Source organism: Perissodus microlepis, chromosome 19, assembly GCF_051167445.1.
Source record: "Perissodus microlepis isolate ML-2025 ecotype Zambia chromosome 19, ASM5116744v1, whole genome shotgun sequence".
Lineage (NCBI taxonomy): Eukaryota > Metazoa > Chordata > Actinopteri > Cichliformes > Cichlidae > Perissodus > Perissodus microlepis.
In genome coordinates this window covers 8,340,145-8,368,029 of record NC_140479.1, presented here as the reverse complement: position 1 = coordinate 8,368,029, position 27,885 = coordinate 8,340,145, and the positions used below count along the sequence as shown (strand labels likewise).

The window sequence follows — 27,885 nt, the reverse complement described above, 5'->3', positions numbered from 1 at the left end:
TGGTGTATTTCCTCCACAGAGGCTGCTCTGCCCCGGGATTTGTTCAGCTCTGGGGATTTTAATCAGCCGTTGATGCATCTCGGGGTGTCAGAGTCCATGAGAGAGTGCGAGTACAGCCAGATCAGTACTCGCAGCTCGACACCGATGGAGACCCCGTACAAGAAAAGGACCCCAAAGAAGAGGAAGTGGGAGATCTTCCCGGGGCGGAATAAGTTTTACTGCGATGGCAGGATTATGATGGCCAAGCAGACGGGGGTTTTCTACCTCACCCTTATCCTCATTCTAGTCACTTGTGGACTTTTCTTCACCTTTGAGTAAGTACTGAGCATGTGCGGTCTCCCATTTGCTCCCATCTGCTTTCCATTTGTGCAAAGCAACATTCAGGATTACATTTCATACGAGCAGGTGCCAGAGAAACGTCTAAGACACAATTCAGTTATGTCACCGGCATCGCCGTGGAGTGGGTGTATCAGGAAAATGTTACTATAAGCCGGTGGGAGAGGTGGAGGCATCCATGTTTGTTTTTTTTTTTTTTTATCTATTTATGTGGGAGGTGTAGCTCGCCAAGTACAGGGTGTGGGTTTCCTTGGTCTTCATCTGTTTACAGGTTATAGTTTACGTGGTTTGCGTGATGATTTCAGCCTAAAGGGGTGAAAGGCAGTGCTCAGTGTCGGCGTCACCATTATCATGTAACCTTACAGCTCTTCAGCAGAGTTCTTCAGGTCGTTGTGTGCAGGCATTCATTTAGCTGGAATGACTTGATCATCTCAGTTGCCTGATGAAATTCCAGTGATAAGTTACCCTTCTCGAAGGGAATTGTGCAAAAAAATCAGGTCCCTGCTGTCGCTAGTCTTTTTTAAATTCCATTATGTACAACACTCCTTGAGCTGTCATTGCAGTGTTTCAGGGTAAATATCTGGAGCTATGGCTCTTTGATTATGGACACTCAGGAGGGGACCTCGGGGTAACAGGTTGAAGTCTCTAAATTGTCAGGACGTCCAGTCTCTGTCAGCAGATTTGGAGATCTGTAGAAACAGCACTTTTGCAGTTAGGGGACTGATGTCTGATTTATGTATATGATATATGTAAAACTCATAATATTCTTTACACGGTTCAACTCAGGTGAATGTGTAGTCTGGCACCTTTCTGTCGTGAACTTTTTCTGCAGTTTGAGCTACAGCAGCTCATGTGGGGCCAACCTTTGCTCCCCATTGCTGCCTGTGACTCTGTCGCTGGTTCACTACTGTTTCTTTCTTGCATCGCTTTTGATACATACTGCCCACTTCACATCCCACAAGAGCTGTGGTTCTGGAGAGGCTCTGACCCATTTGTATAGGCATCACAGTTTGGCTCTTATAAGAGTCGCTCAGATCCTTAAGTTGCCCTTTTTTCCTGCTTCTAACAGATCGTCTTTGAGGCTGAAATGTTCACTTGTTCTCTAATATATCCCACCCACTAACAGGTGCCACGATGATCGGTGTTATTCACTTCACGTGCCACTGGTCATAGTGATGATTGGTGTATCATTTGTCATTTCTATACAGCAGCCAAAGATTGTTTTGGAAACAGAACAAGCGGTTATGATAACCAAAATGTTTAAAAACACGTATTTGATCAACTATCAAGGAACAACTCATTATTCAACTTTTGCTGCCTGCAACCTCACCACTGATAGTTTAACTACAGGTGAAGGTTCTCAGTCTAACCGCTAATCGACCGCAGTGTCTGTCTCGAATTACAGCCCCACTATCCTAAAATAATTCCTCTCTTTTTACTGTTGGTATAAAACTTGTAATCAACCGTCAGCATATTCTTCATTCAACCCTTCATCTTCACCTCATCACAGACTAAACCCGCTGTGGTGGAAGTGCACAATGCAGCACATAGACACAGACTCTGACCTCAGCTATCTCATTAGCCCTTAACAGTCCCTGTGTCGTCTGCCATCTCTGAAACCACATCTATGCTAGATAATAGTCCTGCTCTAATGTTTGCTGTTCAGTCCAAAAATAGTCTTCCTCAGGGTAAAGTGCTTCACAGCTAAAGAATGCTCTATAGGCAAAATGCAGAGGTTAATGTTATCTACACTATAGTGTTCCTAATATTGTCCTCTTCTGTGTGTGTAAATGGAGTTTTGAAATCTTAAAAACAGTTTTCACTGTAATACAATCACCACTTATGACGATAAACTGAATTAAAAAAAACATAAAGGAAGGATTGCATTAGAGTAGATTAATTGCAAGACATTTAAAAATATCCCCATCTGCTCCGGAAAACAAGTGTTTTTAAGAATTTATAGTACTAACGATTTAATTGAAAAGCAATTAATGTTATCTGTTGAAAACTGAAGCGACTCTAATTTTCTGCTCTAATATTTGGCTAAACGAATGGTTCAAATGGATTTTTGTGTGTGCCCTTTATTGGAACTCCTTCCCTTGCAGTGCTACACATCAGTAACCTCTGGACCACTTCATCTTTCAATACATTGTCACTTCAGCAGATGCAAACTTAACCCAAGACCAAAGGGCAGACAGCTGGAGGTCTGGACTTAAAACACCCAGCTCCCTGTACAGTGACACAGTTGATAAAATACCATAATGAGAGGTTAACTTGCCGGAGTGTCCGTTTGAACCTGGATTTCCCTCGGCACCCACATGTAGGATGCAAGGTGCTTCCTGATGATACCGCTCCCTCCCATCGGACAGCTTTGCTTCCTACGCGGTGCAGTGAGTGGAGCCGGGTGCCGGGCACTGTCCTGTTTGTTATGACGAGAGGGGGCAGTTTTCAGGGACGGTATCAGGGTTTTTCCTGCCTCAAAGTGAGCCTTTGGGGGATGACTACACAGGAAAGTAAGTAGGAAGTGAGTCCTTGATTTTAGAATCTGTATTAAATATGAACTGTGCAGATAAAATGAACAACATGTTTAGCTCTTTATTTGTAAAGCAGTTTTTAAAACTTACAGTTGCAAAGTGAAAGTTTTCAGTAAACCGACCTGATGTAAGGAGAACGGTTAAAGGGCTACAACTGCGAAGGCTGTGGATTTGAAATAAGCCGGTGGAACATCTGAAAGTCTCTGATCTGATGGGTGAAAAAGTCACAGCAAACTAGAATTGGGGGGAGAATTAAAAGGTGTAATGAGCTGTGGGGTAATGTGCATATAAGGAAAACAGAAGTGGCCCAAGGATTGAAGCCTGAGGGACGCCACATTGGAGTAGCAGATGAAAACATGTAGTGCAGATCTTAATACTATCGCTCAAGTTTATCTGGGATAAGTATGAAAACCATTCGAGAGCAGTGCCAGAGATACAACCAATCTGTTGGCTAGAAGGACATGGTTAATGGGAGTAGCGCCTTGAGATGGTAGGCTCTTCAGTTTAGTCCAAAACATATCAGTTCATACTCAATTGATGTGTCAGACATCAACGCTCAGTGCGCTCCTGGAAAAACATTCTTAATCTCACGAGTTTCACTTCCATAAAAAGATGAATGAATAAATAAAAATGAGCAAAGCAATCAAATGTTTCAGTCTGACCAAAAAACAAACTTCAGTGTGTAACCGCGAGGCCACGTTGAGCTTCACGCTGTCCACCCTGTTTAACTGTCCCTGCCTGCAGGCCAGCCGAGTCCTCCTGCCTCCCCTCCTCCAGCCTTCTCCCATCAGCTGAAAGGAGACATTTATCAGACAGGGTGATAGTCAGCAGACCTGCGCATTGGCTTCTGTTGTCATTAACTGTAATGCATTTCGATTAGTTGTGTTTTCCTTCCCTCGCTCCCCGGTTGTCAGCATAGAGAGGAACATCTACTCGCTTTCTAGTGGCTTTTGCTGTCTTTGTTGCTTTGTGTGCTATTAGTTCTTTCTTGTTTTTTCATTTTAGCCTTGGGTTTGATAACACGGGCTTTACATGTATTTAAAGACGTTCTTATTTCGGGGCCCCAGAAAGAGTCAGCAGATGGTCAGTGAGGGCTGCAGACGTGTACACTACATTAACCATATTTCTTTTTTCTGCTTGTTTTCTTAGTGTCTGTCTGAGGGGTGCTCAGCCATGCACAATAAACCCTGTTAGTTACCGGCAGACTTTGCTCTGTTTATTATTCTGTTGCTGGCTCCCCCAGACGTACATGTGGGCTGTTGTTCCACATGCTGCCTTCTCTCCTTTATGTCTCGTAAAAGTTCACTCAGGCAGATGTTTGAAGGGTTGTTCTGAAGCATAGTTTGGGGCTTTAAAAGAGGACAACAAGTTGGCTTCAGCACTGTTTGCAGCTGACAAACTATAGACTGTGTTGCAATGTAGGTACTAACACAGGACTGGGTTGTGACACTGAGCAATCAGTTGAATACTGAATGACCTTTAAAGATAAATCCATTATGTAGGGTGCTGTGCACGAGGAATCAAACCAACATCTCTGTGGCTGCAGGACAGCTGCTCTACTATCCGAGCCACCAAAAATATAGTCTTGGTGACATTAGAGCTAAAAATCTAATGGGCAATTCTTCAACGGCAAAGGTGGCTATTGTCCTCCCTCTGCCCCAAAGAACTAATCAAAGCATGCACGTCATTTGTGTTGGTCGCAGGCATGTCTGCTGTTATCATAGTACACATGCAGGGTAGTGGACTTAGTCTGTATTTTTATTGCTGCTGTAGTGTAACAGTGTGAAAATCGTTTAAAAATATTGAGGTCTAAAGTAGGGCAGGGCAATATGACCAAAAATATTTATCACGATATACATTTGAAAATTTGCGATAACGATGTAACTGACGATATAATTGACACGAGTCAAAATACTTTACAACTCCACAACTTTATTAGTGCAAAAAAAACCAAACATATTCTCACTTAAACAAGCAGCTGTTTTTTATGTGCATTAAAGTTATATAAAAATTTAACAGTGCAAATGCAAATTCCTTGTTGACCATGTATAATATCCACAAAACTTAAAAAGAGGTTATACACACACAATACGGTAATATTATGTTGAAGCACAGTACGTATCACTCCGCGAGGTGCCTGCCTACAATAGCCGTAATGCTCCGATAATCCATCAAGCGGTGCAGCTTCGTATTTTAGGATTATAAGGGGCACTGTCGATTTTCAGAAAAATCAAAGGATTGATTTTAAGTGTGCCGTATTTTCCAAAAAACTCGGTAATAATGACGGCCCTCTAGCATGCTCTACCAAAAATAGTGCTTTGTTGTGTATCTGACGGACGAAAGCTAAACCAGTTCTGGTTCATCCGTTTCATTCAACGATCCGCTTTCTCCCTTCTCATTCTCTGTCGCCACCGTGCTTTTTCTGCCATGTGCGTATGAAAACAAAGGCACTGCGCATGCGCGTTTTACCCATATTCTATCGCTATTTTTCATTTTCTTATCGTTGCCCAACATTAAACCAGTGTTACTGTGAACAGTATGATATGGCCCAGCACTAGTCCAAAGTCACAAAAATGTTGTTGTCTTTTTAAAATCAGATTTGAATGTTACAGCTCTGCTTCCATTCATTCACAAAGAAATCATCCTGGACAATGACGCCCAGTTGGCGAGTTATTTCAAGACAGATTACAGTTTGAAGCAGATGGTGATTTAAAAAGACAAATCAGAAACATCCACATTGGACAGACTTAAAAAAAAATCCTGTGCAGCACAATAAAGTGTGGAAGACATTTGTTGCCTCTGTATTTATATTGCTGCTGAATGATGGTGATATTGTTTATATGCAGTGGAGGCTTATTACAGCCCTTAAAGCTAATGCTCGCCATTGTATGTTTGAATGGTCGGCTGTGTCTTTTCCTGGACTCTTTAAGGCTGTTCTTGTGTTCCATTGAAATTATTGATTTGCATTTATCTGTCATGTATGGGAAGTTACTGTTGTCAGTACCGAGGCCCTGTCTGTCTTGAAACTCGTGCTGATTTTGGTGAAAGAGTCAGGTTGTTTTTGTGCTGTTTTTTTTTATTTTTTATTTTTTTTATTTATTTATTTTTTTTATCACCTGTCCATCAGGTGTGTTGGTTAAATAAATGTATGTACTGTGTTAGTACCTATAAGCAGTAAGGCTGAGGCCTACAAGCTTCACCAGGGGTGAAAATGATTTAGTGAAAATCAGTGAAACAGTTTGATTTTGTAGTTACAGGAATGTGAACCTGCAGCAGTTTGCATAGCTGCTGTTGTCTGATTTCCATACATTCAAACCGACTTTGTAATTTCACTGTAAGGAAAACAATGTGGAAAACAGCTTTCATGTACCTGTCTTCTTTAATCCTTTCTTTCGAGTGGTGTTATTGCTGTCTTACAGTGAGAACATTGGACACGGCTCACTTGTTACCATGTGGAAATGCTTAGAAAAAGGTAATCGCCAAAACACAAGTATGTGGTCAGGAAAATGAGGCGGCACATTTACTTGATATTGGCATATGCAGGCTGCTGCTCTTTTCAGCGATACAACTATTCGTTTGGCTCTGATTTAGCTGTTTGACATGTTTAGTCACATCTAATTTAGATCTTAAAGAAAAGAGCGGATGCTCTCAGGGAAGCAAAAAATTACAGTGTACAGCAGGAGTGCTGTGTAACTCCACTCAGATCACACAGGTCCCTGCACAACATACAAGAACTAAATCCCTGGATCCAGATGGACTGGTTTGATTTTTAAATGTTTTTCCCCTGATCATCGCAATGTCTCTGAAGTTTCCGTTTCATTTAATGTGTGTTTTTAAAGGCCGAGGTGAAACGTCTCATTCTGCTCGATCTTGTAATTGTAAAGAATCCTTTTCAAAATTCCTGGATTGACTCCAAAGTTTAGCCAAGTCACACCTCGAATTTCATGTAAATTCATCATTAAAGTGAGTCAGCTGAGAAATCCACAAACAGGTAAACTGAGCCGATCACATGACCCGTGGAAGAAACAAGTCCAGCTGCCTCTGAGCAGTCGTCCAGCCTGCTTCGTGGCTGTCACAGCGTCTTACTCACAGAAATCCTTCATTTATTTACAGCTAAGCACTACTTCACTATAAACTACACACTGTAACAATAATGTTAGCTAAGCACCAGCCTGGAGACCTGCTGTCAGCTGAATCTGTGATACTGGACCAAAATTACAATCTCAGATTAGCAAAGGTTTGTTTATAGCTGGTACTGAAACACACAGCTCTTATTGTTGTGATTAAAATACTCTTTAAGAAAAGAATCTAAGGACACAAAAACACTGATTCTCAAATACACACATGTGTACAGGACACATATGTCCTCTTTAAATTGGTGGCACATACGTGGGATCTTGTACAGAGACCTGAAACATTTAATCCAAAATAATCGTTCTCTCTTAATGGGTTTATACAACGACCTATTAAGAGCTGAACAAACACACAGGCTGGGATCTGGTTCCGTTCGGTCATTTCTGCCATTTCATGAATCCACCAGTGCTTGTATGACTGCTTATACATGTATATGCACCAGACTTGTTAGCAAAAGCCATGTTGGTGCCCTGTAGCTACAAATTTAATGTAGTGAAAACGATGAAATGCTAACGGTCTGTTTCTACGCTGTTGATTCTGAGTAATACCCTAGAAGAATAGTAAGTGTTTGTTGCATTCTGGGCCATAATGAAAAGTCATTTTTTGGAGTGTCACAAGACGAGCTGTTGCACAACAGTCTTTGTCCACAGTCACACCCAGTGTAGACATGCTTTCCCAGGAAAAGCATTCCTCAAACTGAGCTGTCAGCAGTGCGCTGCCATTCTAGATTTACCCTCCCTGGCTTCCACTCAGCTCATTGGCAGAAATGAAATTGTTCACTTGGCGGCACGATACTCTGGTTTTACGACACAGACACTGGGCAGGTCGTACTGGACTGTTTTAGTGATGAGTAAAACTTTTTCCATCTTAGCCCCGATTCAGATACCTCATCCTCAGGCGTTTGCCAGTGCTGAATATTGATTTGATACCACAGTTAAATGAATCAGCTGGGTCCATCAATGTTCGGAAGAGACTGGGAATAATGCATAAGGCAAATGAAATGCGACAGACAGTGGGACAAAAATACATTAGAAACAAAAAGCATATTCAGGTTATTTCTTTGGGTTGTTTCAGCTCAGTGTGAGAATGCAGAGTTTGTGCAGCGAGGTGACCTGATGGGCTTGCGTTTCAACTTCAGCTTTAAAATTTTGTTCAGACTTCATTGTAAATTATCAGCTGGGACTCTCATGACACCACCAAAAAATGGAGGAGCTCTCTGAAACTATTGAGTGTGGCTGGAGAAAATGGTGAGTTCATGCAAGTAACTCCTGTCAGTTGGAGCGAAACTTAAACTGCTCCTCTTACACTCTTTGGATATCACTAAAAAACTTCCTAGGTTCCGATTTAATCCACAGGCAGCAATTTGCCGCTCACCGCCCGGGTGGGGAATACACATCTTTCCCTGGTGACCTGTGGTTGCCAGATGACCGCTAACCTGTCTCTAGTCTTGTGTGCCTAGTGTTTCAGCTCTCTTGCTAGCAACGCTGCTGCTGATGTATGTTTAGTAAATGGATCAGCAATAGATCGTCTCATTGACACGGATCAGCTGCTCCAGCTTTCAGAGCCAGGATGGGAGCGATATCCGATCCAGTTATCAGGTTGCCGCTGCCCAATGAAAAACCCGACAGTCTGATGTGGGTCATTTAGAAGTAAATGTGTTCTGCATACGTTTTAATCACAGCTGTCTCTTCTGCCTTTCTCCTGTGCTCAAACCACCAAGTCTGTCCAGGCTTTGCCTTGAATTCTGTCAAGCCTTTAGTCGTCCCTGCACCCACTGTTTTTCATGCCACTCTTCTGAGCTGGCACCAGCTCCCTATGCCAGAGGTAACTGATGGGACCTCTGGCACATGTTTAAAGGTTATTCTTGTAGATGTTTCTCTAAAGCATGACTGACCGAAGCTGTGCTGCTCACTGCTGACATTTTTCTGGCGTGTAGCAGGAAGTGGTGAATGCACGAAGCAGTCTGGGCAAAAATGTAAGCATTTGTAGAAGCTTGTCATGTTCAGTTGTTTCACTGACAAATGACTTGGCCTGCAGCTAAGTGGAGGTTCACGTTCTGCCCTTGCCTCCATCCAAAGCAATCAAAATGTAATAAAAAAACAAAGCTGACAAAGCCTTGTATCCATGTAGCCCAGATGAGTAATGAGACTTTAGAATGAAAGGCCACAAAGCCAAGTGCTCCAAGTGCATTATTAACACAGTGTTAAGCACATTACTGGACACTTTAGTGCTGCGATATCATGGAGGATATCTCGGGGCACAGCAGTACCATATAGTCTCCTTTCGTGAAAGCACAGATTTAAAAACAAAAAAACGTCCAGGTATCGTATGTGCAGGAGGATGTCCATGTTTTTTTTTTTTTTTTAATAGATCACAGGATATTGATTTCCTTCAAAGCTGCATGACAGAAGAAGAAATAAAAAGGGGTTTATCTCAGGTGACAGTGAAAGGACGGCGAGGGAACAGTGCTGAGTCACATGGTCACATCAAGCAGAGATGAAAGTCCCCCAAGCTTAACTCCCAGCTGAGTTTTGAAAAACTGGTCAGCATCATAAGAGGATTTAATGGGAAATGTGATAACGGTAAATCTGGATTGGATTATTGTTAAGATTAGTACACCCATTGAGAGGCAAATGAGTAGAAAAACCTCAGGAAACCCTGTTGAGGTACAAGGCCCAAAAGTATTTGGACAGTTTGCCTTTATATTTTTGCCCGTGAGCACAGCGATTCTAAATCCCATCAGTTAAAATGAGATTGAAGTGCAGACTTTCAGCTTGAATTCCTGGAGTTTAATGAAAGAATTGCATAAATTGTTTAGGGATCCCCTGTAGTTTGTGGTTAACACGTGAAAGAGCCCCAGTTTGAAACTGGGAGGAGGCATACATCTCTGGGAGGGCATCAGTAAAAATCTGGCAAATCAAACATGCAGATCCATCTGCTGTGGTAACCTCTCGCAATTAAGGGAGCAGCTGTGAAAAGCTATTAACTGTTTAGGAATTACAGCCCCAACTTTCAGGGATCAAGAGGAGTGCAGATCATTTTAAATAGAATGGCAGTTTTAATACTTGGATGAAAAACTGTTGTGTGCTTCCTCCCTTGAGAAGCTCTTCCTTCAGTGTTGTCTTCAGTAACTGAAAAGCTGCTCTGTTGGGTTGGGTTGTCTGAATCTGAGCACAGACCTGCTCCACTGGCAGCCATACATGTTCATCCCATAAGATTGTGTCCCTCATGTTTTACATGTGGTGTGCTTCATATACCTGATTGTAGCTTTGGCATGCTGTGGAAATAATAACTGCGCAGAGGAGCCTTTAATTTAGTGGTGCTACACAGAGCATCGCAGCTAAAACGAGAGCTGTCTGTTTGCAGACCAACTGTTTGTTTAGTTTGGAGAAATCTTATAATTGTATGAATCTGACAGCAGCTGTCGACTGTTTCTACAAGTGATGTTTGCAGCATGCAGAGCTGAGTTTCAGCTGCTAATCATGATTTATTATTTATTTATTATCAATACAAAAAATATGCTGTGTCATAGATTAAACTGGGAGTATTTAAAGTAATCAGTTAACTGGTTTTCCCCGTCCAGTATGTGTGTATGTGAAGGATAACGTGAGAGCATTTTAGGGACAAAGGTCAAAAAGTTGAGCATCTGTTTAATGTGAAACAGATATTGTGTGTTTGTAACAATCTTCTGATTCAACTCATTACTAGTTACTGTGTGATGTGGCTGTTTGCCTGTCATGTCATTACAGTGTTTGCCTGAGGAGTTGCCTGTTAGTTTTATTGCAGGCAAAATATAGAGATGGAGAAATCAAGCTGTACACTCACTCACCGACAGTCCCTATAAATAATTATCAGTATAAGCTGGAAAGAGAGCAGTCATCTGTCACCTTTGCAGATGGTGCGTAGGCTGTATCTAAACCACCATGACATCACCCGGTAGTTTGTCAAGTCCTCTTTTGAGGTCCTAACTTCTGCGTTTTGGCCATCATATTCATGGCTCAGTCACAGCGAAGTAAAGCTTCCCTGCATTTATTATCTAGTTTATTTTTAAAAGGAAGCATAACTAACAAAATGAGCATCATTTTATAACATCAGTGAGCTCACAGTAGAGGCATTGCTGGAGATCAGTGACATGTAGGATTTTCACACTTTGTGCAGTGAGAGGATTTACTCCCTGCTGCCTGTTAGGAGCACACTGCTCTTACTTCAGTGATGTTAGTAAATTAGAAATGAGGTTCAGGAAGACTGTTTTTCTTTCCCTATATTTGTACCTCTGCCTCTTTGGTTGCATGTACATGAATGCTGGAGGGGCCTGCAGAAATGTTAGCGGGCCTCTAGCAGCTGCTGAACCACAGTGGAACCGACTGGGTCGGATCATTTGTTGTTAAAACTTATCATTTCTACCTTCGTATGGGTGACAGTTAGGGCTGCCACAAATGATTATTTTGATAGTCGACCAGTCACCGATTAATTTTGCGATTAGTCGACTAATCAGATCATGCATCCATTGGAAGTAAAACGTACAACTTATTGAACCAGCAGCATCTGCTCTTATATAACTATCATTAGCTTACAGCTTTAAGTGTGTAAGGTCTGTGCTAACTAAAAATAAAGACAAGATGGTAGTTTGTTAAATTTTAATGAAATTTGCAGATTGTTTCGGTGAAGTTTAATAAACTCCTTGCTAGGGCTGGGCGATATATCGAGTTTCTTAAAAATATCGATATATTTTTATACGAGATATAAGATGTGACCATATCCTTTATATTGATATATACGTTATAATTATAGTTGTGGAGCCACAAGTTTGCCTCTCTTTCGTCCACTTTTGTCTTTACGCAACGTTACTCCGCCTCGCCTCTCCTTCACTGAACACAACTCCCCCTCCTCCCCCATAGCTTCACCTGCAGGCAGCGACAAGATGAACACGGCAAATCTCCGTTAACGAGTTACTGCGCATCGCTCCGTGCGTGGGGCAACTTTTTCTCAAAAGTTGACAGTGCGCCTTTTGTATGAATTCTGGTTGTGCTTGATGACCGCGAACCGATTTTATGTGGAACACGGCGCTCAGCAATCTCTCAAAAAATGTTTTAGTACGACTTTGGTAAGCTACGAGCTGCACCGCTTGATGGATTGTTGGAGCATTACGGCTACCGAGGAGCCTCGCGTAGTAATACGCACTGTGCTTCAACGTAATATTACCGTATTGTGTGTGTGTATAAGGACCATAAATGGCACCTGAAGCGGATTTCAAACTCCAGGCTGTCAGTCACGCAGTAGAAGTTGGGAACAGAGCACCTGTGAAATCTGCCTATGTTATTATGCTCAGCGTCTTTTAGTTTACATTTTGACTGCACAATTGTGAGCTTTTTGTTATGGACAAAAACAACATACTTTTCTTTTATTTATGGAGCATGATTTTTAATAAATGCTCATAATTTATTTTTGAGTAGTTTTTTTCATGTACATCTATGCTGTGTGTTAATAAAAGTGCCTGTGTGACATCTGGGACACAGCTTTGACTAAGAACTCTCTTTTTGTTCTTACTTTATGGCTTTAAAAAAAATATCGAGATATATATCTTATATCGCCATCCAGCTAAAAAATATCGCGATATGAATTTTGGGTCATATCGCCCAGCCCTACTCCTTGCTATCTAAAATATAACAGGACACCGGAGTAAATTCTCGAGCATCTCACACTTCTGATAATCAGCTGTCTGCTTGACGTTTATTCAGCTGTGTAAAATCTATAACTTTAATCTCAGCCAAACCGATTTACACAGGAACAAATAAAATACTAAAAAAAAAGCCAAACAATAACATTTTAAGTTATCTAAGTGACTTATATATCATGTTTAACCTGAGTAGCGAAAGACGGCGGTGGGTTTGAAAACGATTTGCCGGGAGTCCGGTGTTCTCACGGCTCTAGTGAGCCTTGCCCCCGGCTCGCTATCGAGCTAGTGGGTAACGGACGTCTCCGAAAACGTCGGAGCGCTTTTGAAAATATGCGGTGTCTTGATAAACTGAGCAGATATTTGAGGTTTACGCAGTTACATTCTCACCTGAACATATGTTAAATGTTTATTTTGTGACCCAGAAAGAATAATAAGAGTAATATTAAAACTAACTAGCTGCCGCCATTGTTGGAAACTGAGCAGGGCCGCGCTATGAATTCTGGGACACAGCTTCTTCTTCTTCGGGGTTTAACGGCAGCTGGCATCCTTGTACATGCAGTGCTGCCATCTTCTGTTTCAGTCCGTTATTACACTCTTAAATCCTACTACTTATTGACCCTGTGCACGAGACAATGCTAACTTCCTGGTTTGAGACCGGATGTGGGGTTGTGCATTTCCGGTAGCTTTACTTTGCGGTCAATCGCTACTGCGAAGATATCCTCCAAAATCATGTCCAAAACTCGAAAACGGAAAGATTGCGTTAAGTTACAAAGAGCAGAAGGTGGGAACACTCACCACTGTTGTGTCATAAAAAATCTAATGATCAATTTTGACGTTTAAAGCGTTTAGATCGATCAGTTGTTTACATCACTCAACACAAGCAGAACTGCATTACTGCAGCAGAAGACACATCGTCCACATTCAGAAGCACATCTCTGTATAATGACTGGTCTTATGATTTAAACAGGCAAATGTTCAGCATTCAAACTACAGGTGAAGAATAGTCAAACCAGACGTTTCCCGTTATGTCGATATCAGCTAGTCAAGTACACACCTACACAGCATGTTAACAAACCGTGAAAAAAGCCACACAAAAAATGAATGATTGCTGGTAACGGTTTCTATACATTAGTATTTACGAAGGGTATGTTGTGACTTACCTTCAAAATTACAGTGGTCCCTCGCTATAACGCGGTTCACCTTTCACCTCGCTGTTTCGCGGATTTTTTAGTGCAAGTTTGCATGCTTTTTTTTACGTCACATTGTGTCCTGCGTCCTGATCGCTGCAGACGATCTCCTCCGTGACGTCTCTCCTGTACAGTACAGAATCGCTGCATCGATCGCTAGCAGTGTGACTCTGAAGTGCAGTACTGTATATCCACGAAATGTTTTGCACCGTCAAAAAATAAAATTGGCTACTTGATTTCACCTATCGCTGGTTATTTTTAGAACATAACACCCGCGATAAACGAGGGACAGCTGAGAAATATAACATTTGAATCCCTTTTCTCTTTTGCTCTGAGGCGCGGGGGAAAAATATCGACAAGTCGATGAACATCATTTACAGATATATTGGGTAAATGCCCAAGACATCTATAGAAATGTAAATCGCCGCTTGATTCATTCATTTGCTTAACTTGTTTTGGACCGTAAACCAGGTGCGAATAGGACACCGGAAACAAAGCTCCCCACAGGAGTTTCCGCACCGGAAGTAGCATATGCTAACGTGCACACAGTCAATTCCTGCGTCTTTTGTGATCTTACAAAGCTTCAAACGACGCGTTGACTATTAAATCAGTCGTCGACGATTCTGATAGTCGACGTAATCGTGACTAGTCGACTAATCGTGGCAGCCCTAGTGACAGCACTGATGTGTCGGAGTGGACACAGCCGACTTTCTGTAAACAGGAGCTGAAACTGAGCTTTGATTTTTACATTCACATATGAAAATCTGCTGTACAGTTCACCAGACGCCAGCTTACAAAGGTCGTCTTTGGTGTGGAAACCTTTTAAATGTTTAAACAAACAGGGCAGCTGTTCATTTTAACTCGCGTCTAATAGTGAAAGTTAATTCCCCCCCCCATACTGCTCACCGTCTTTTATCAGGATTAGTCTTTTTAGTATAGATGACAAACGAGGAAATGAACAGGTTTTGTAAAATAACACAACAGACTCACTGCGAGCTGGGTGAACTCACAGCATTGAGTTCACTCTGCTCATAAACTTCGTCAAAGGCCCATAAACTCTTAGGTTGTGATAAATAACAGGCATTTTTTCTGTTTCACTGTCACTGCGATGATACCAACATCAGATAAGTCATTGTTTGTTCTTATTTAGTCACATGTATTGAGGTTTCCCCTGTGGTCTTTGTGGATCACATCAACAGCAGTTCTTTGTCTTTATTAACCAGACGATTTCTTGAGACACCTAAAAGGGCTGTATCGAACGCCATCGTGCTGTCTCGTCTCATTTTTTTTTTTTTTTTTTTTAAATGTATTTTTGTGTTTTTTTTTTTTCTTGTTCCTTGGAAGCTTCAGCCTCACTCCTGTGGCTGTTTCCAGGGTAACCACATCCCCCTTCGAAATTTACCACGTCTGACATTGGATACTGTCCGTCTCCATGGCAACAAAGGCCCAGTTAAATATAAGATTTTGTGTCAAGTAAAGAGAAGTAAAGATGCAAATTTGAATTTCCTTGTGAATTTCTGCTCGTTTCAAAGCTTGAAGGCAGTGAGAGTGGCCTGTAGTCTTTACGCTCCGTGTTCGGTGGCTGATAAAGGTTTTTTTTAAAGACTTTGTCAGGAAGATCTTAAACCAGGCGAGATGTTGGTTGCCTAGAGCATGTCTGTGTTTTTCTATCGATCCATGTGGATAGAAGAGGCAGGCTTCATGTCGCTCCGGTCCTGCTCCTCTAATGGCTTTAGTGCTTAATCTCTGCCCAGCTCTACCCACCTGTCACTTTCTATCACACATGACTGCCTTTTCATTATGTTCCCCATGTCTGACACATTGAGACACAGCGCCTGAGGACACAGGCAGCAGGTTTTCGCTCTGCTCTCTCAGACTTCTCTGTAGGCATTCGCCGAATGACAAGTTTTGAAATGTAAGAAATGTTTTTGTTTGCCACAGAGCGCACATTCACGTGCACTTTGTTGGTCAGCAGAAAGAGAACCTTCCCCGCAGTCCTTCATGTATTCATTTCTAAATGATCGTTTCAGCTTGATTTTGATTACTTCAGAATTGTGCAGATCTCAGCTTTGGGTAATTGTTACAGATGCAGCGCCCTCACACGAGGTCTGCCAGGCTTTTTACAACTGTAATGATTTCCCATTAGCACTTCTAATTAGAGGATTCATTAATGTGGTGTGTGACCAATCATAGTGAATAGAGGCAAGATTGAGCAGGCGGATGAAAAGATGCTCTGTAATGACACAAGACTTTGAATTTGTGTGTTTCCATGGGACAGATGTAGACTGGCAGAGGCAGGCTGTGGGTCTCTGTCAGCTGCTGTGATTCACCCTCCAGCATCAAGCTGCAGGCTCATTTATTAATGGCTAAAAAAATCCCCCTGTATGCTATGCTATTGTTGTAGCAGATGTTGTAGCAGTTTGCAGATCTGGAGGATTCACGTGTGTGACGTCCACTCCTGGGTGGATGTCACAGCAAATTCCCCTCAGAGTCTGCAAAGCTCAGAGAAATACAAAAAAGACGGTCCTAAGTTGGCATGTTAAAGGCTACAATTCACGTCAGTGCTGTTGTTTACAAGCATGAACAAGTATGGCTGGTTTGGAAGGGAAACCCTTCATGGCTTGTGGAACCATGTTCTTTGGAACGTGGAGATGTTTGTCCAGAACAAACGGCAGCACCTTTGGAGAAAACCAAACGCCTCACACCAGCTGTCAGCACGGTGGTGGAGGGCTGATGATTTAAGCACCTGACAGTCACTGAGTGGACCATGAACGCCTCTCTAGAGTCAGATGTGAGGCCAGCTGTCTGGCAGCTGGAGCTCGGCCTACACTGGTTGTAAAATGCCACTACAATAAATAAAATGCACAACAATAATACAGTAAAATATAGAAAAATAAATACAATGTCAATAACAAAAACAACAACGACTGTTAAAACCAAAATGTTTAGGTCAACGTGTGTTTAAAGCCAGACTATAAAAATGTGTCTTCAGTAACGATTTACGATGTTTGAGCTTTTGTGCAGATCTGATATCCAGAGTCTGGGACCTGCCACAGAGAGGGCTCTGTCACCATGAGACTGAAGTTTAGACCAGGGTTAGTTAAGGTTAGTTTAACCTAAAGAGAGCTGTGTGTAAATACCTGCTCGCAAATGTAAATGAAGTGAGAATCACTGGGTCGCCTCCACAGTTATATGAGAGAGCGATAAAGTCACTGATTGCTCCAGCTTGCTGCTGCTACACGTGGTTATACACCCTACTGAATTATGGGAAGTACATGGCTTAGAGTCCTGAATAAACTGCCATGATGTGTTTGAAATGAGCTTAGATTAGATTACTAGTTTGTGCATTTTAGGTTAAAGAAAGTGAAAAAGTTACTTAGACACCACAAGGTTAAGCAAACCATCAAGAGAAAAAAGCAGTTTGGACGGCATGGGAAAGTTCTGAATGTCAACATGAGAACGAGCTCGATGGAAACTTTTTTTTTATGTTTAATGTTCTTTGCTAAAAATGTGTTTTTGGCACCAGCACAGTCCTCTCGGTGCAGTTTGATTTGTTTCCAGTCTTGCAGTTACAGCTAAGTTTCTAAAAACACGCATTTTGCAGCTTCTTAGCAGTAGAGCAACTTCGAGCAGTTTCCCAGTCAGCTTGTGTCTCCCAGCTCACAGAGGGATCAATGGCAGGGCCGGCCGATCGGCTCCATAGTCCAGTTCTCCTGTCCCCGTCCCTCATGCTCCCCTCTGTCAGTTTAGCTGCACAATTCCTCACTACACGAGGAAAAAATGCTGCTCGATTTAATGAAAGAAATCTGTCGGCACAACTCTGTGAGCTTAAACTGTAAAAAGATCTGTAGATCTACAGGAACCGTTCTCAGTGCTCATTTTTCACTGTCCTGGAATTATAAAGCAGAAAGGTTTCGTTAATTCACCAAAAATACCCTATTTTTTATTTACATTCATGGATTTTACTGTGGACACGCTATTAAAAAGAAACCAAAACATAAATTTCTATTGGGGGGGCGGACAACTTCTGTCATTTGTTTTTCTGTCATTTGGTGTAGTGTGAAAGACTGTGGGGAGGTCCTCATCAGCAGGACAAGCAGTAAAACCTAAACTGAGAATACAGTTAGAAGACCAAAATCTGTGTCCTCCTTCACGTGTTGCAGAGATGTCCTGTGGGCCTCTTTGCCTCTCGGCCTTATGTTTAACACCTGTCATTTATAGCATAGGCCCTAGTTGGGTTTTTATAGAAAAAAATATTATACTACTCATACATATCTATGTGATAAATACAGCACAACGAGCAATATGAGAGTATTTAAACACTGAAACACACGTGGAGGTGAAGAGCAGCCTGATTTGTGCACATTTTAATATTTACAGTTGAATTGGTGATGATATTTTTTCAGATTTCTATAAATGAAAGTGGGCTGCACTGCTGCCTCGTCCCGTGACGAGAACATGCTCTGTTTGATTAGCGTTAGAGGATGATGTCTCTGCTGTGGTGAGTGTAGAAGCAGGAGGTGTGAAGCACACAGAGTGTCCACGTCCTAAAAGAGAAGGCAGTGTTTTTAAATCATTCAAAACTTATATTGACGTAAAAGAAATGAAATTCAAATTTGAAGCAATGAATTACCAAGGAGAGCAGGAGAAAAGCCTTCCTGCTGGGAGCTGTGCCGTCTGCAGCCTCCCACTGACAGTCGAGAGTTTTCTGCTGAGCTCGGTGTCGCTGCGGATGCAGAGAGCAGCAGGACTGGACTGTCTGCACTCAGCCAGGGTACAGCTCAGGTCAGCTTCAGTCTTCCTGAGTCATAAAATCTTTTACTTGGTATTCATCTCACAGAGCCTCTTATCTAGATTTTATTTTTAACTTCACACCAAAATGAACTGATGGCGGCAGGATGTGTAAATTCTACACTCTTTTCTTATGAGAGGACAGAAGACGCTGGATCCCAGTTCAAATGTGCGTCCACTCAGACCACTATCGTTAGAAGAACCCAGCATGGCAAATCTCATGGCCCAGTTCAGCAGATTAACTGGTGTTGGCACATATCAGAGGATGCAGCCCCCTAAGGTGCTTCATCTGAAGACCAGCATGATAAAACCAACCTGAGCTGGAAAAAGAAGCCGATGCTAAACATCTGCACTTTCTCTGCTGGCCACGCGAGGCTGGTTCCAAGACGAGTCGAGCTGCATAGTACAGCATGAAAAAACATGTTTACTGATTTGCTGGTGTGTGTGCTAACTTATTGGCCCATGAAGTTTATGTGTTCAAAATACAGAGCACAAAACTGGTGAGTGACATCACGCTGCGAGTAAAACATTATAACGAGGGGAAAAACATGCACGCTGCATGGTTTGCTGTTTCCATAAACTGCGTAACATGTCGGCGGCATGTGCTCAGTCCTGCCAATGTGGCAGTGCTGCTCTGCATTCCTCAGCAACATCCCTCACAGCATACGGCTGCCACATGTTCCTTCGGCCGTCCTTGTCTGGAGTAGTTCCTCTTTGCAGACCTCAAATCTGATCCAGCAGACCACAGTGTAACAGATGAAATGGGATGCAGCAGCCTGTGTCCTGCCTCTGTGGGACCTAAATGTGATTACTGTAATAACCACCTGCGCTGTTGGATGTTTAATGGGATTATGTGAGTTTGTCTCATTAAAGCAGATTAAAACACAGGGGACTGACTCTTACGTGTGCGTCGGTCTATTAAGCGGTCATATCCACTTACTGGTCATTAAGCAGCGAGAGTTTGGTGTTTCCACTTCATCAGTTTCCGCGCTCGTCTCCGCTGGCGTTCGTTATGTGCTAACGATTAAATCGAGCTCGGCAGCCTGCCGGCGTTTGTCCAGTGTTACACCAAGACTGTGTTTCTGCCGTCATTGTTGCTCATCTTTTCCTCATCGCCTCTCCTTGTCCTACAGTTGTCCGTTCCTGGCGCAGCAGTTGACTCCAGTCATCCCGGTCATAGGAGGTGTGCTGTTTCTGTTTGTGCTGGGGACGCTCCTGAGAACGAGCTTCAGTGACCCCGGAGTGCTGCCCAGGGCCACCCCAGACGAGGCCGCCGACCTGGAGAGGCAGATAGGTAAACCCCCAAAACACTAGGATCAAAACCTGTTACTGAACTGAAGTTTGCATTTTTGTGCTACAATAAAAGGCGACCTTTATTGATCACATCACACTGTTTAGTTATTATTTGATTAGATTATAGGTACATGAGCACGTGGCTAATTAGCATTCTGTGTGTGTTTAGTGTTTGTTTTCGGGAATCCAGCTCCGACTGACTGTAACAGCACTTTACATCCAGAATGAGATGAGTTCTTGGCGCTACTTTAACCAAATGGGCTTTGATGTAACGCTTACTCATAAATTATCTTTTGATAAGTTCCAAATCTAATTTGTCATATGAAAGATAAGACTGTTGATGCATTAGGAGATACTTGATATGAGGTAAGTGAATTACTGGCAGCAGAGCACAAGCACGAGTCAAAAAACAGCCAAGATTATTTTGAGATGTGGACCTGTTAATGAAATGTGTTGCTGTGTCACTGAGTGTTTTTCTATTTTGTCACCAAAGCGAACTGCAAAATCAGCTGATATGCATAAGAGAAAAACCGCGTGCGTAATGTCGTATCGGTGCACAGATACTGAGGCGATGCATGTATGGGTGCATTACTACAAGCTAGTGCTAGGAGGCTGCTGGCAATGTTGAGAAACGTGGACAGCGGTTAAAAATGAAGGCCCACTTCCCTGTGAGCACGCCTAAAATTGCTGCTTCTCCCATCTGAGAGACTTGGTGGTAGTAGCAAACGTTTGATTACACATCAAAGGTGATGGCAAGCTCTGAAGTCATTGAAATCAATTCTTTTTATTTAAATTAGAGCTGCTGAAGTTGTGCTTTGTAGCTTGATCCAAGCAAAATGTAAAGAGAGGCAACTGACCTGCTCAGAAGTGAATTAGACAAAGATTGATGGAAGTCACTAAACTTGTCCAACGATGGTGGCAGTGTAGTCTGCTTCCTGAGGCCTCTTTCAGAGAAGGAAAGGAAACAATCAAGGGTCCTCCAGACTGGAATTTGCACTGGAAACTGTATCCATTTTAGTTACTGACTCACTGATCTGTAAATGTGTCCAGCTGCTCTGTAGCTAAATGGATTACCACCACTTAACTGATGGTTTAACTTTGCAAAACCTATTTTTAAAGCCTTCTTTAAAGTTCTGCTGTTTTTCTTTTCTTTTTTTTGTTTTGTATTTGGAATGCAAAGCTCCCGTTTCCCAGCCATGGGTCTTTTTCCGTGCTTCAGGCCACTAGGGCCTCATTAAACAAACTCTGGACCGGCTTAATTAATCTCATTAGGAGACTTAAAAGCTTTTGGAGGGGAGGTACAGTACAGAGAGCTCGGAGCGGCGGGGCTGAGAAAGAGCTGTGCAGAAGTATGTTATGTTGGTATTCCAGAGGATAAACAAATGAAAGGCTGAAAATATGAAAAATGTTGACCCAAATACCTCTTTACCCCCTCTACCCCCACCCAACTGGCTTTTGTGCTGTGCATTTCCAAGCAGGCTGTCTCCAAACTGGAACCTCTTACTCACAGACTGATGATTGATGTCTGGCTGATTCTTTGTGCACAGGTTGTGAAATGATTAGAGGCATTAAGCAGCATACGATTATTTTTTTGTTTTGGTATTCATTCCCATCATATTTAACTCTTCTTTGTAACCTGTAGATGCAGGATTTGCATGAATTAGGATAGGTTCAAACAATATTACAGTCAAATCTCTACGCGGGTCCCAAGTGAAAAAACGACGGACATGAGAATCATTAGCCGAAATGTCTTTCGGTCATTCACTAAGGTAACCTATGGGTGTATATTAAGATTGCTGTGCCACAAGAGTGTTCACCTTAATTTTTACGTTCCAGGATTGTAGTCTATATTCCATCCAATCCTCTGCATGACAGCAGATTAATAGGCTGCCTAATTATTGGTACCATTGTAGATCTTATTATGTGCAATTTGAAAGAACCTCACCTGTAATGGCATGAGGGTCTCACACACATGCACACGCTTCATACGTGGTAAAAACTTTGTTCAAATGTATTTTCCATAGAGCTCCTGTCTCTTCTCACACCTCCTGTTACTTTTTCCATTCAAACACTATCGTCTCCTCCTCCTCCTCTTCCTGGGTGCATGCTCTCACAGTTCTTTTTTGGTTCTAGCGATGGCGTGGAAGCTTGATATGCAAGACATTAGCAGCACATGTGTTAGCTCTTAACTTGATCATCCATTTCAAGTCCCAGCAACAACTAGCCCAGCATGTGCCCGTCTCTTTCAGGCACTCTCTTCTTCACTGCTGGGATTTAAAAGAGAGATTTAAAAAGCAAAAAAACAAAACCATTTTTGTCTAGTTTTCAGGTGTCAGTGAATTTGCACAGGCATGCTTTTGTCGTGCGCTCCTTCTTCAGTTCCTCCTTTCTTACTTGCAACACGACTCACTCCTGGCAGCCTTATCTTCTGATTCAGACGGCTCTCATCTCTCTTCTTTTTTTATTTCAAACCTAATATGTGCTTATGTAACTGTGCAGATATTCATAATAGCGAAGCAGCTTTGTGAGCAGGCGGAACTTCTTCACATGCGCTGCCATAATGTAATGTCTCTGCTCCGCTCCAGGCCTGTTTCCCATGTGCTCAGGTGCTGCTTTGGTTTCTTTTTTTTCCTATAGCATTACTACAGCCAACTCTACATCCACCCTTATTTCTTTTTTAACCATTTACTATAGTTATGTTCAGTATCCACAGTACTACGCTGCTTTAGGATACATGAAATCAAACCTCTGCAAACAGCGCTGACCCAGTTTTATGAATGAGCAGAAATTGAGATGTTTTTGGAAATGGACACCTGTGTGTGTGTGTGTGTGTATGTGTATCCCAGGTAAAACAAGGTGATGGTGTTGTTGAGCACTAAAGGAACCAAAGCTAAAACGAATTGTGGAAAAAAAAAAAAAAAAACTTTGTTAACGGAAATATAAATCAGAACTAGATATTTCAGGATTTGAATGCATTGCATGTTTTATGTGTTCTGAGTGCATATAGCGCCATAAATCCCTTACCTCATACATAAATAATGATGTTTTCAGGTTAAAGTACTGCAAGGGTCAAAAATGACACCACTCTTATTGATCGGATGGCTCAACACCAGAGGGGCAGATGTGTGTACAGTACGAGACATCGAGGCCTCTCAGCATCCCTGCATTCACGATGCTGATGCTCGACCTGTGATGCCATCATCGTGAGCGGATATTCAGAGTGGTCAGCCTGGAGTTTTGCCTAAATTCCTGAATCAAATATGCGGCATGTTTGGACAGGCAGACATTTGAGAGTTATGAGACATAATGCAGTTTTTGTGATCCACATTCTCTTTTTTTTTTTTTTTTTTTTTAATTTATATTTTTTTTTATTAAGGTTTCAAGAGCAGGCATTCACAGTATGTACATCATGTAAGCATACTTCTTGCTTATATTATCTGCCTTAGATACCGAAATAGTATTTTAATTTACATCCGAGTCATAAAGAGAGAATACTTACAACTATATACAATCACATAATCCGTGTGATCCACATTCTCACTGTCCTGTCACTCTGCTTAGTGCAGTTAATCATTGGAGGAGGACGTCTGGGGTCAGGAAAGGCAGCACAGCTTGTTGTTTATCTCAACTTGAACTTGAGATGAGCTGATTTCTCTTCAGTTTGCTACATTTGACGTGTGTGCATGTCTGCCTGCCTGCCCAATATGTCAGGACTAGACGGGCTGGCATCACTTCAGCTATCACATGCCAAATCCGAAAGACTCTCTGAAGCATTAATCAGAGGGAAAGATGGTCAGAGCTGCCGGTTTCCTTTTTCCCACTTAATGTGGTCCAGGCCAGTTGGTGAATGTCAGGACAGCCTCGCTGTTTTTCCAAAGCTACCAGCCAGACTAAAGGCCAGCAGAGGAAATAGATTTTGGAAGGCTTAAAGCGTGGACTGCTGGAGGAAGGATGGGGACATCAGTAGGGGATACAGCCACATTTAGTCTTTTCATCGCTGGGTGTTTGAAGGTAGAACCACATGAAATACATGATTTATTTTCCTTATCGCTGTACATATATCTCTCTGTGTATAGTCCCGTGATGTTCCTCGTGTCTGATTGACTAGTTGATTATACAGGAGAAGACAAAAGTTTGTAAGCACTCAGAAAACCGAATTGTGCTCAAGGATCCATTCTAGGTCCTTTTGTTCTTGATACACATTTCACGGCTTGTTTTATCCTTCAGTAGTCAGTGTCGCTGTTATGCAGATGACACCGTTTTATCCGCCTGCGAACCTTCATAAGGAAATATCCAACACTTATCATTTCAAATTGGTTCACTCGATTTTAGTCAAAGCTGAGGTGGCTCCTGTTTCTCCACTGTGCTGTGTTGTTTCTATTTTTACACTTTATGTTCTTATGTTGAAGCTTTATGCTTTGAGGTTGACGGCTCACACCCTGTAGTAGTCCACTACGACTGTTTGTAATAGCATAACAGGCCTGAAGTGTTCTGCAGTTATTAAACACATTTCCTGTAATCTTATCACCAAACCCACATTATACTCTGCTCTCAAGTCTCTTTTCTGACTTGCACCCTGTTTTTAATTACTTTGTGTTTATTCTTTGCCTGCGCCTTTGGCAAAACCTTGATTTAGATGGCAAGCTCAAACACACACCCCCATTACCAGAGAGAGACGAGCTTGAGCCGTTCTCTATGAAGAGAGCCAGCTTAATCACATTAGATACAGCTTCCTTTGCCTGCAGTGATAAGACACTGCAAACATGCTCGTCGGATTTTTAACACCTTTTAGGTCTGCTGAGAGCATTTCATGTATTTTGGCTGGGAGCAAATTTTGAGACTGCACCACAAATAAGAGCTTTTATCCCTGAAATGATTTTTATGATCACGAGCTGCTTCTTGAGCATCATAAGATGTCTGACACGGCTCGTCTCCTCCCTTCTGGCGTATTTGGCCCTTCGATCCTGGCCATTGCACCGTTAAATGCCACTAAAAGCTGGAACTGATTTGAATTTGTTTGGTCATAGATGGTGAAGTCCACAGAGCAGTGTCGATGCTGACCCAGTCTTGACCGCTAACTCTCCAAATGTAAAAAGCGGGGATAAATGAGCCAGAATACACCAGAGGCTTTAGGAAGAGATCAGAGATGCTCTCGCAGTGACCTGCTGTATCGGGAGCTAGTTGAATTCATCCTGAAGCCTGGTTGGCTCTTTGAATTTCAAAATACCCCACGTCTGCCTGCCGTAGTGCCGACACGTCTGCCCCGTCTCAGGGATGAATGAATAATACCTTGTTTTAAATTACGGTCTTCTCATCATTCACGCTCAGACTTAAGCCGCCGCACGCTTCACCTCCCTCTGCTCATTGGTGGCGAGCGCCCTCGATCACATTTGTGTTTGACTTCATTGTTATTGGCCTCATAAGTAATAAGGTTTGCAGCTAGTGGAAAGAGGCTCTGTTACAAAGCTTCACTTCAGCATCTGTGAATTACTTTTACATGGATCTCCTGATAAAGGAGGGACGTCATCAAAGAAAGAAAAGCTCAGCAGGGTTCATCATCACACCGAGACACAGAGAAACTGTTCGGAGGCACGGGAAGGTGTGCAGACGGCTAATTGGGAAGAAACAGAACTGACCAAAGGTGTGAGCCACAGGTGCTGCCTGTGTTTAAATGTTGTCTGAAGTGACGGTTTCTACATGTGGCATCTGCGTGCAAAGACCCAGGGCAGTGTTATGTAACAAACACACAGGTTCATCCAAACCCTTGACAGTTTGTGTCATGATCAAGTGTGCTGTGGATGTAAAACAGCCATCTTCTCTAGTCTTTGTCTCCTCTGTGCCGAGGCTGCTGATAGCTCGTTCGCAGATCTACAGTGACGTGGACGTGAGGAGAAAGAGATGAGTCGATGACAGAGCTGCAGGGGACTCTAACAAAGGAGTGCACACAAATAGAGCCGTCACTGTAGAGCTGTTTCACTGAAGCTCACAGGAGAAAAGAGGAATAACAGACAGTGACAAACAAACTTGGCGTGGAGCCGTTACACTGGCCTGGATTGACCCTGTCCCCTTAGATACATGGTGCAGGCCGGACCACGTGCCTAAGAATGACTTCAGCACTTGTCTTTGCCTGGTCTTTCCCGGTGGTCTCGTTGTTCTCCGGTCAGGAGTCCTCGGTGAAGCGGCAGCAGTCTCCTTCCTAGTTGTCATATCTCACTCAGGCAGAGGTCACGTCTCTGCTGAATCGAGTCTTCATGGTCTTTCTTAGTTTACCTCGGAGACACAGTACATAGTCTAGAAGACTAACAGTCTTAGACCCACACAAGTATGTTCTCCACGGGTCTGTGTAGGTGGTCTCTGTTCCTCCCAGATTAGCTAAGATATCATAGATGTGACTGTGAAAGGCTGCATGCACGTCTCACGTCAACCTCTCATTCTGGCAAACAGTTTGGATTGTTCTAGACCGAGCTTTGACGAAAGAATCCACTCTGAAAAGTTGTTAAAGAACATGGAACATGGAGTTCAGTCCCCTGAACACACACATATGAAGCCTGAGTAAAAGCAGATTGGTGTGGCAAACAAAAAATAAGCAGATGTTCCAGGAAAGGAGCTGGATGTTAGGTTTGAAATGCACTCGACAAACTTTGTGTCATTTTGTCAGTCCCGAACTGAAGCTTTGCTGCTTTGGATGAAGGTGGAAAGTGTAACTAAATTATTATGTGTGAGGCTGTTTTTAAAGGAGTTCATTTTGAAAAATATCCACTGTTTTAACTGTCTGACATGACAGTTTGACTTGATGTGCAGAAGGTGAACTTCACAAAGTCCAGAGTAGCTGCACTGAAGAGTCTTTTTTATAACTGACTAAAGTACAGAGACTGTGTGAAAATAAATCATCAAAGCTTAATAAAAGCAAAAATGTCAAACTTGGATATTACATACACAAAAAAATCTTAACCGTTACTATTATTATCATTATTTAGCTTGATGAAGTCAAACCAGGATCACCACAGCGTGCTTGAATGTTCCAGAACTGCTTTTTGGTTAAATGGAAACAAAGCGCTGGTCCTGCCTCGGTGTGAGCGGTGACCACAACAATGGCAGCGTCCATCATACCAGCAGCTGTTTCATAATAAAATCAAGTGTTAGGCTGTAGTTAGACCAAATATTTAACACCAGCTGATACTGATCCTTTAGAAACTGATCACACTCTGTTCTGCACTGGATTGTTGTTTTTAACTCTTGTTTGCTATAAAACTCACAGCAAACAGATGCAAATGTTTTCATGTTTTTAAAAAGAGCTTTGTGTGTTTTAATACTGCTGAGACAAGCCTGCATTTGCTATTTGAACAGGTTATATCATTGTTTTATTTGCACCTTTGTATTTCTTAGTTCTGTGCTGCACTCTGGTTTTAGTTTTACATTTTGGCTTTCAGTTAAGTAAGTGTGTGTGTGTGTGTGTGTGTGTGTGTGTGTGTGTGTGTGTGTGTGTGTGTGCGCGCGCGCGTGCGTGCGTGCGCGCGCTGTACCGGAGTTGTTTTCCAGCAGACCTTCTGCAGATTTCTCTTGCGTGTACACAACACTATGGCGATTAGATTCTCTTTATACCTCAGCAGGCAGCACCAAGCCCAGTTTGGCTGACATTGAATCCTCATTTAACTTGAGTGTGAGGGTGTAAGTGGGCACACACTGTGTACGTGTGCATGCTTGTGTGTTGTGTTACATCACTTTCCAGTTTGCCTTATTATCTCGCTTCAAGCTCTTGGACCCGGCCTATCTCTCTGAGGGATCTCCCACTAGACACTGATGTAAGGCTAAGCTTCGGCCGCCCCGTCGGCCGAGTGTTCGAACGGCTTTGTTCAGCAGAAAAGCTGCTTTGAGTGTAGCGTGCACTGAATGTTGATGGGCTGCTTAAGGTGTGCATGCTGTCGATTTGCAG

At 42.5% G+C, this 27,885-nt stretch overlaps 1 protein-coding gene across 3 annotated transcripts in view; it reads left to right on the top strand.

Moving 5' to 3' along the window:
- Positions 1 to 27,885, top strand: part of LOC146365447 (palmitoyltransferase ZDHHC14-like) — a 55,949-nt gene that overhangs the window by 1,224 nt on the left and 26,840 nt on the right. For all 3 annotated transcript variants that reach the window (XM_084915792.1, XM_084915790.1, XM_084915791.1), the window contains exons 2-3: positions 20 to 314; positions 19,793 to 19,953. In XM_084915792.1, coding sequence (XP_084771918.1) covers positions 73 to 314; positions 19,793 to 19,953 — 403 coding nt within the window. In that variant the 5' untranslated portion in view covers positions 20 to 72. The remainder of the gene's footprint in view (positions 1 to 19; positions 315 to 19,792; positions 19,954 to 27,885) is intronic.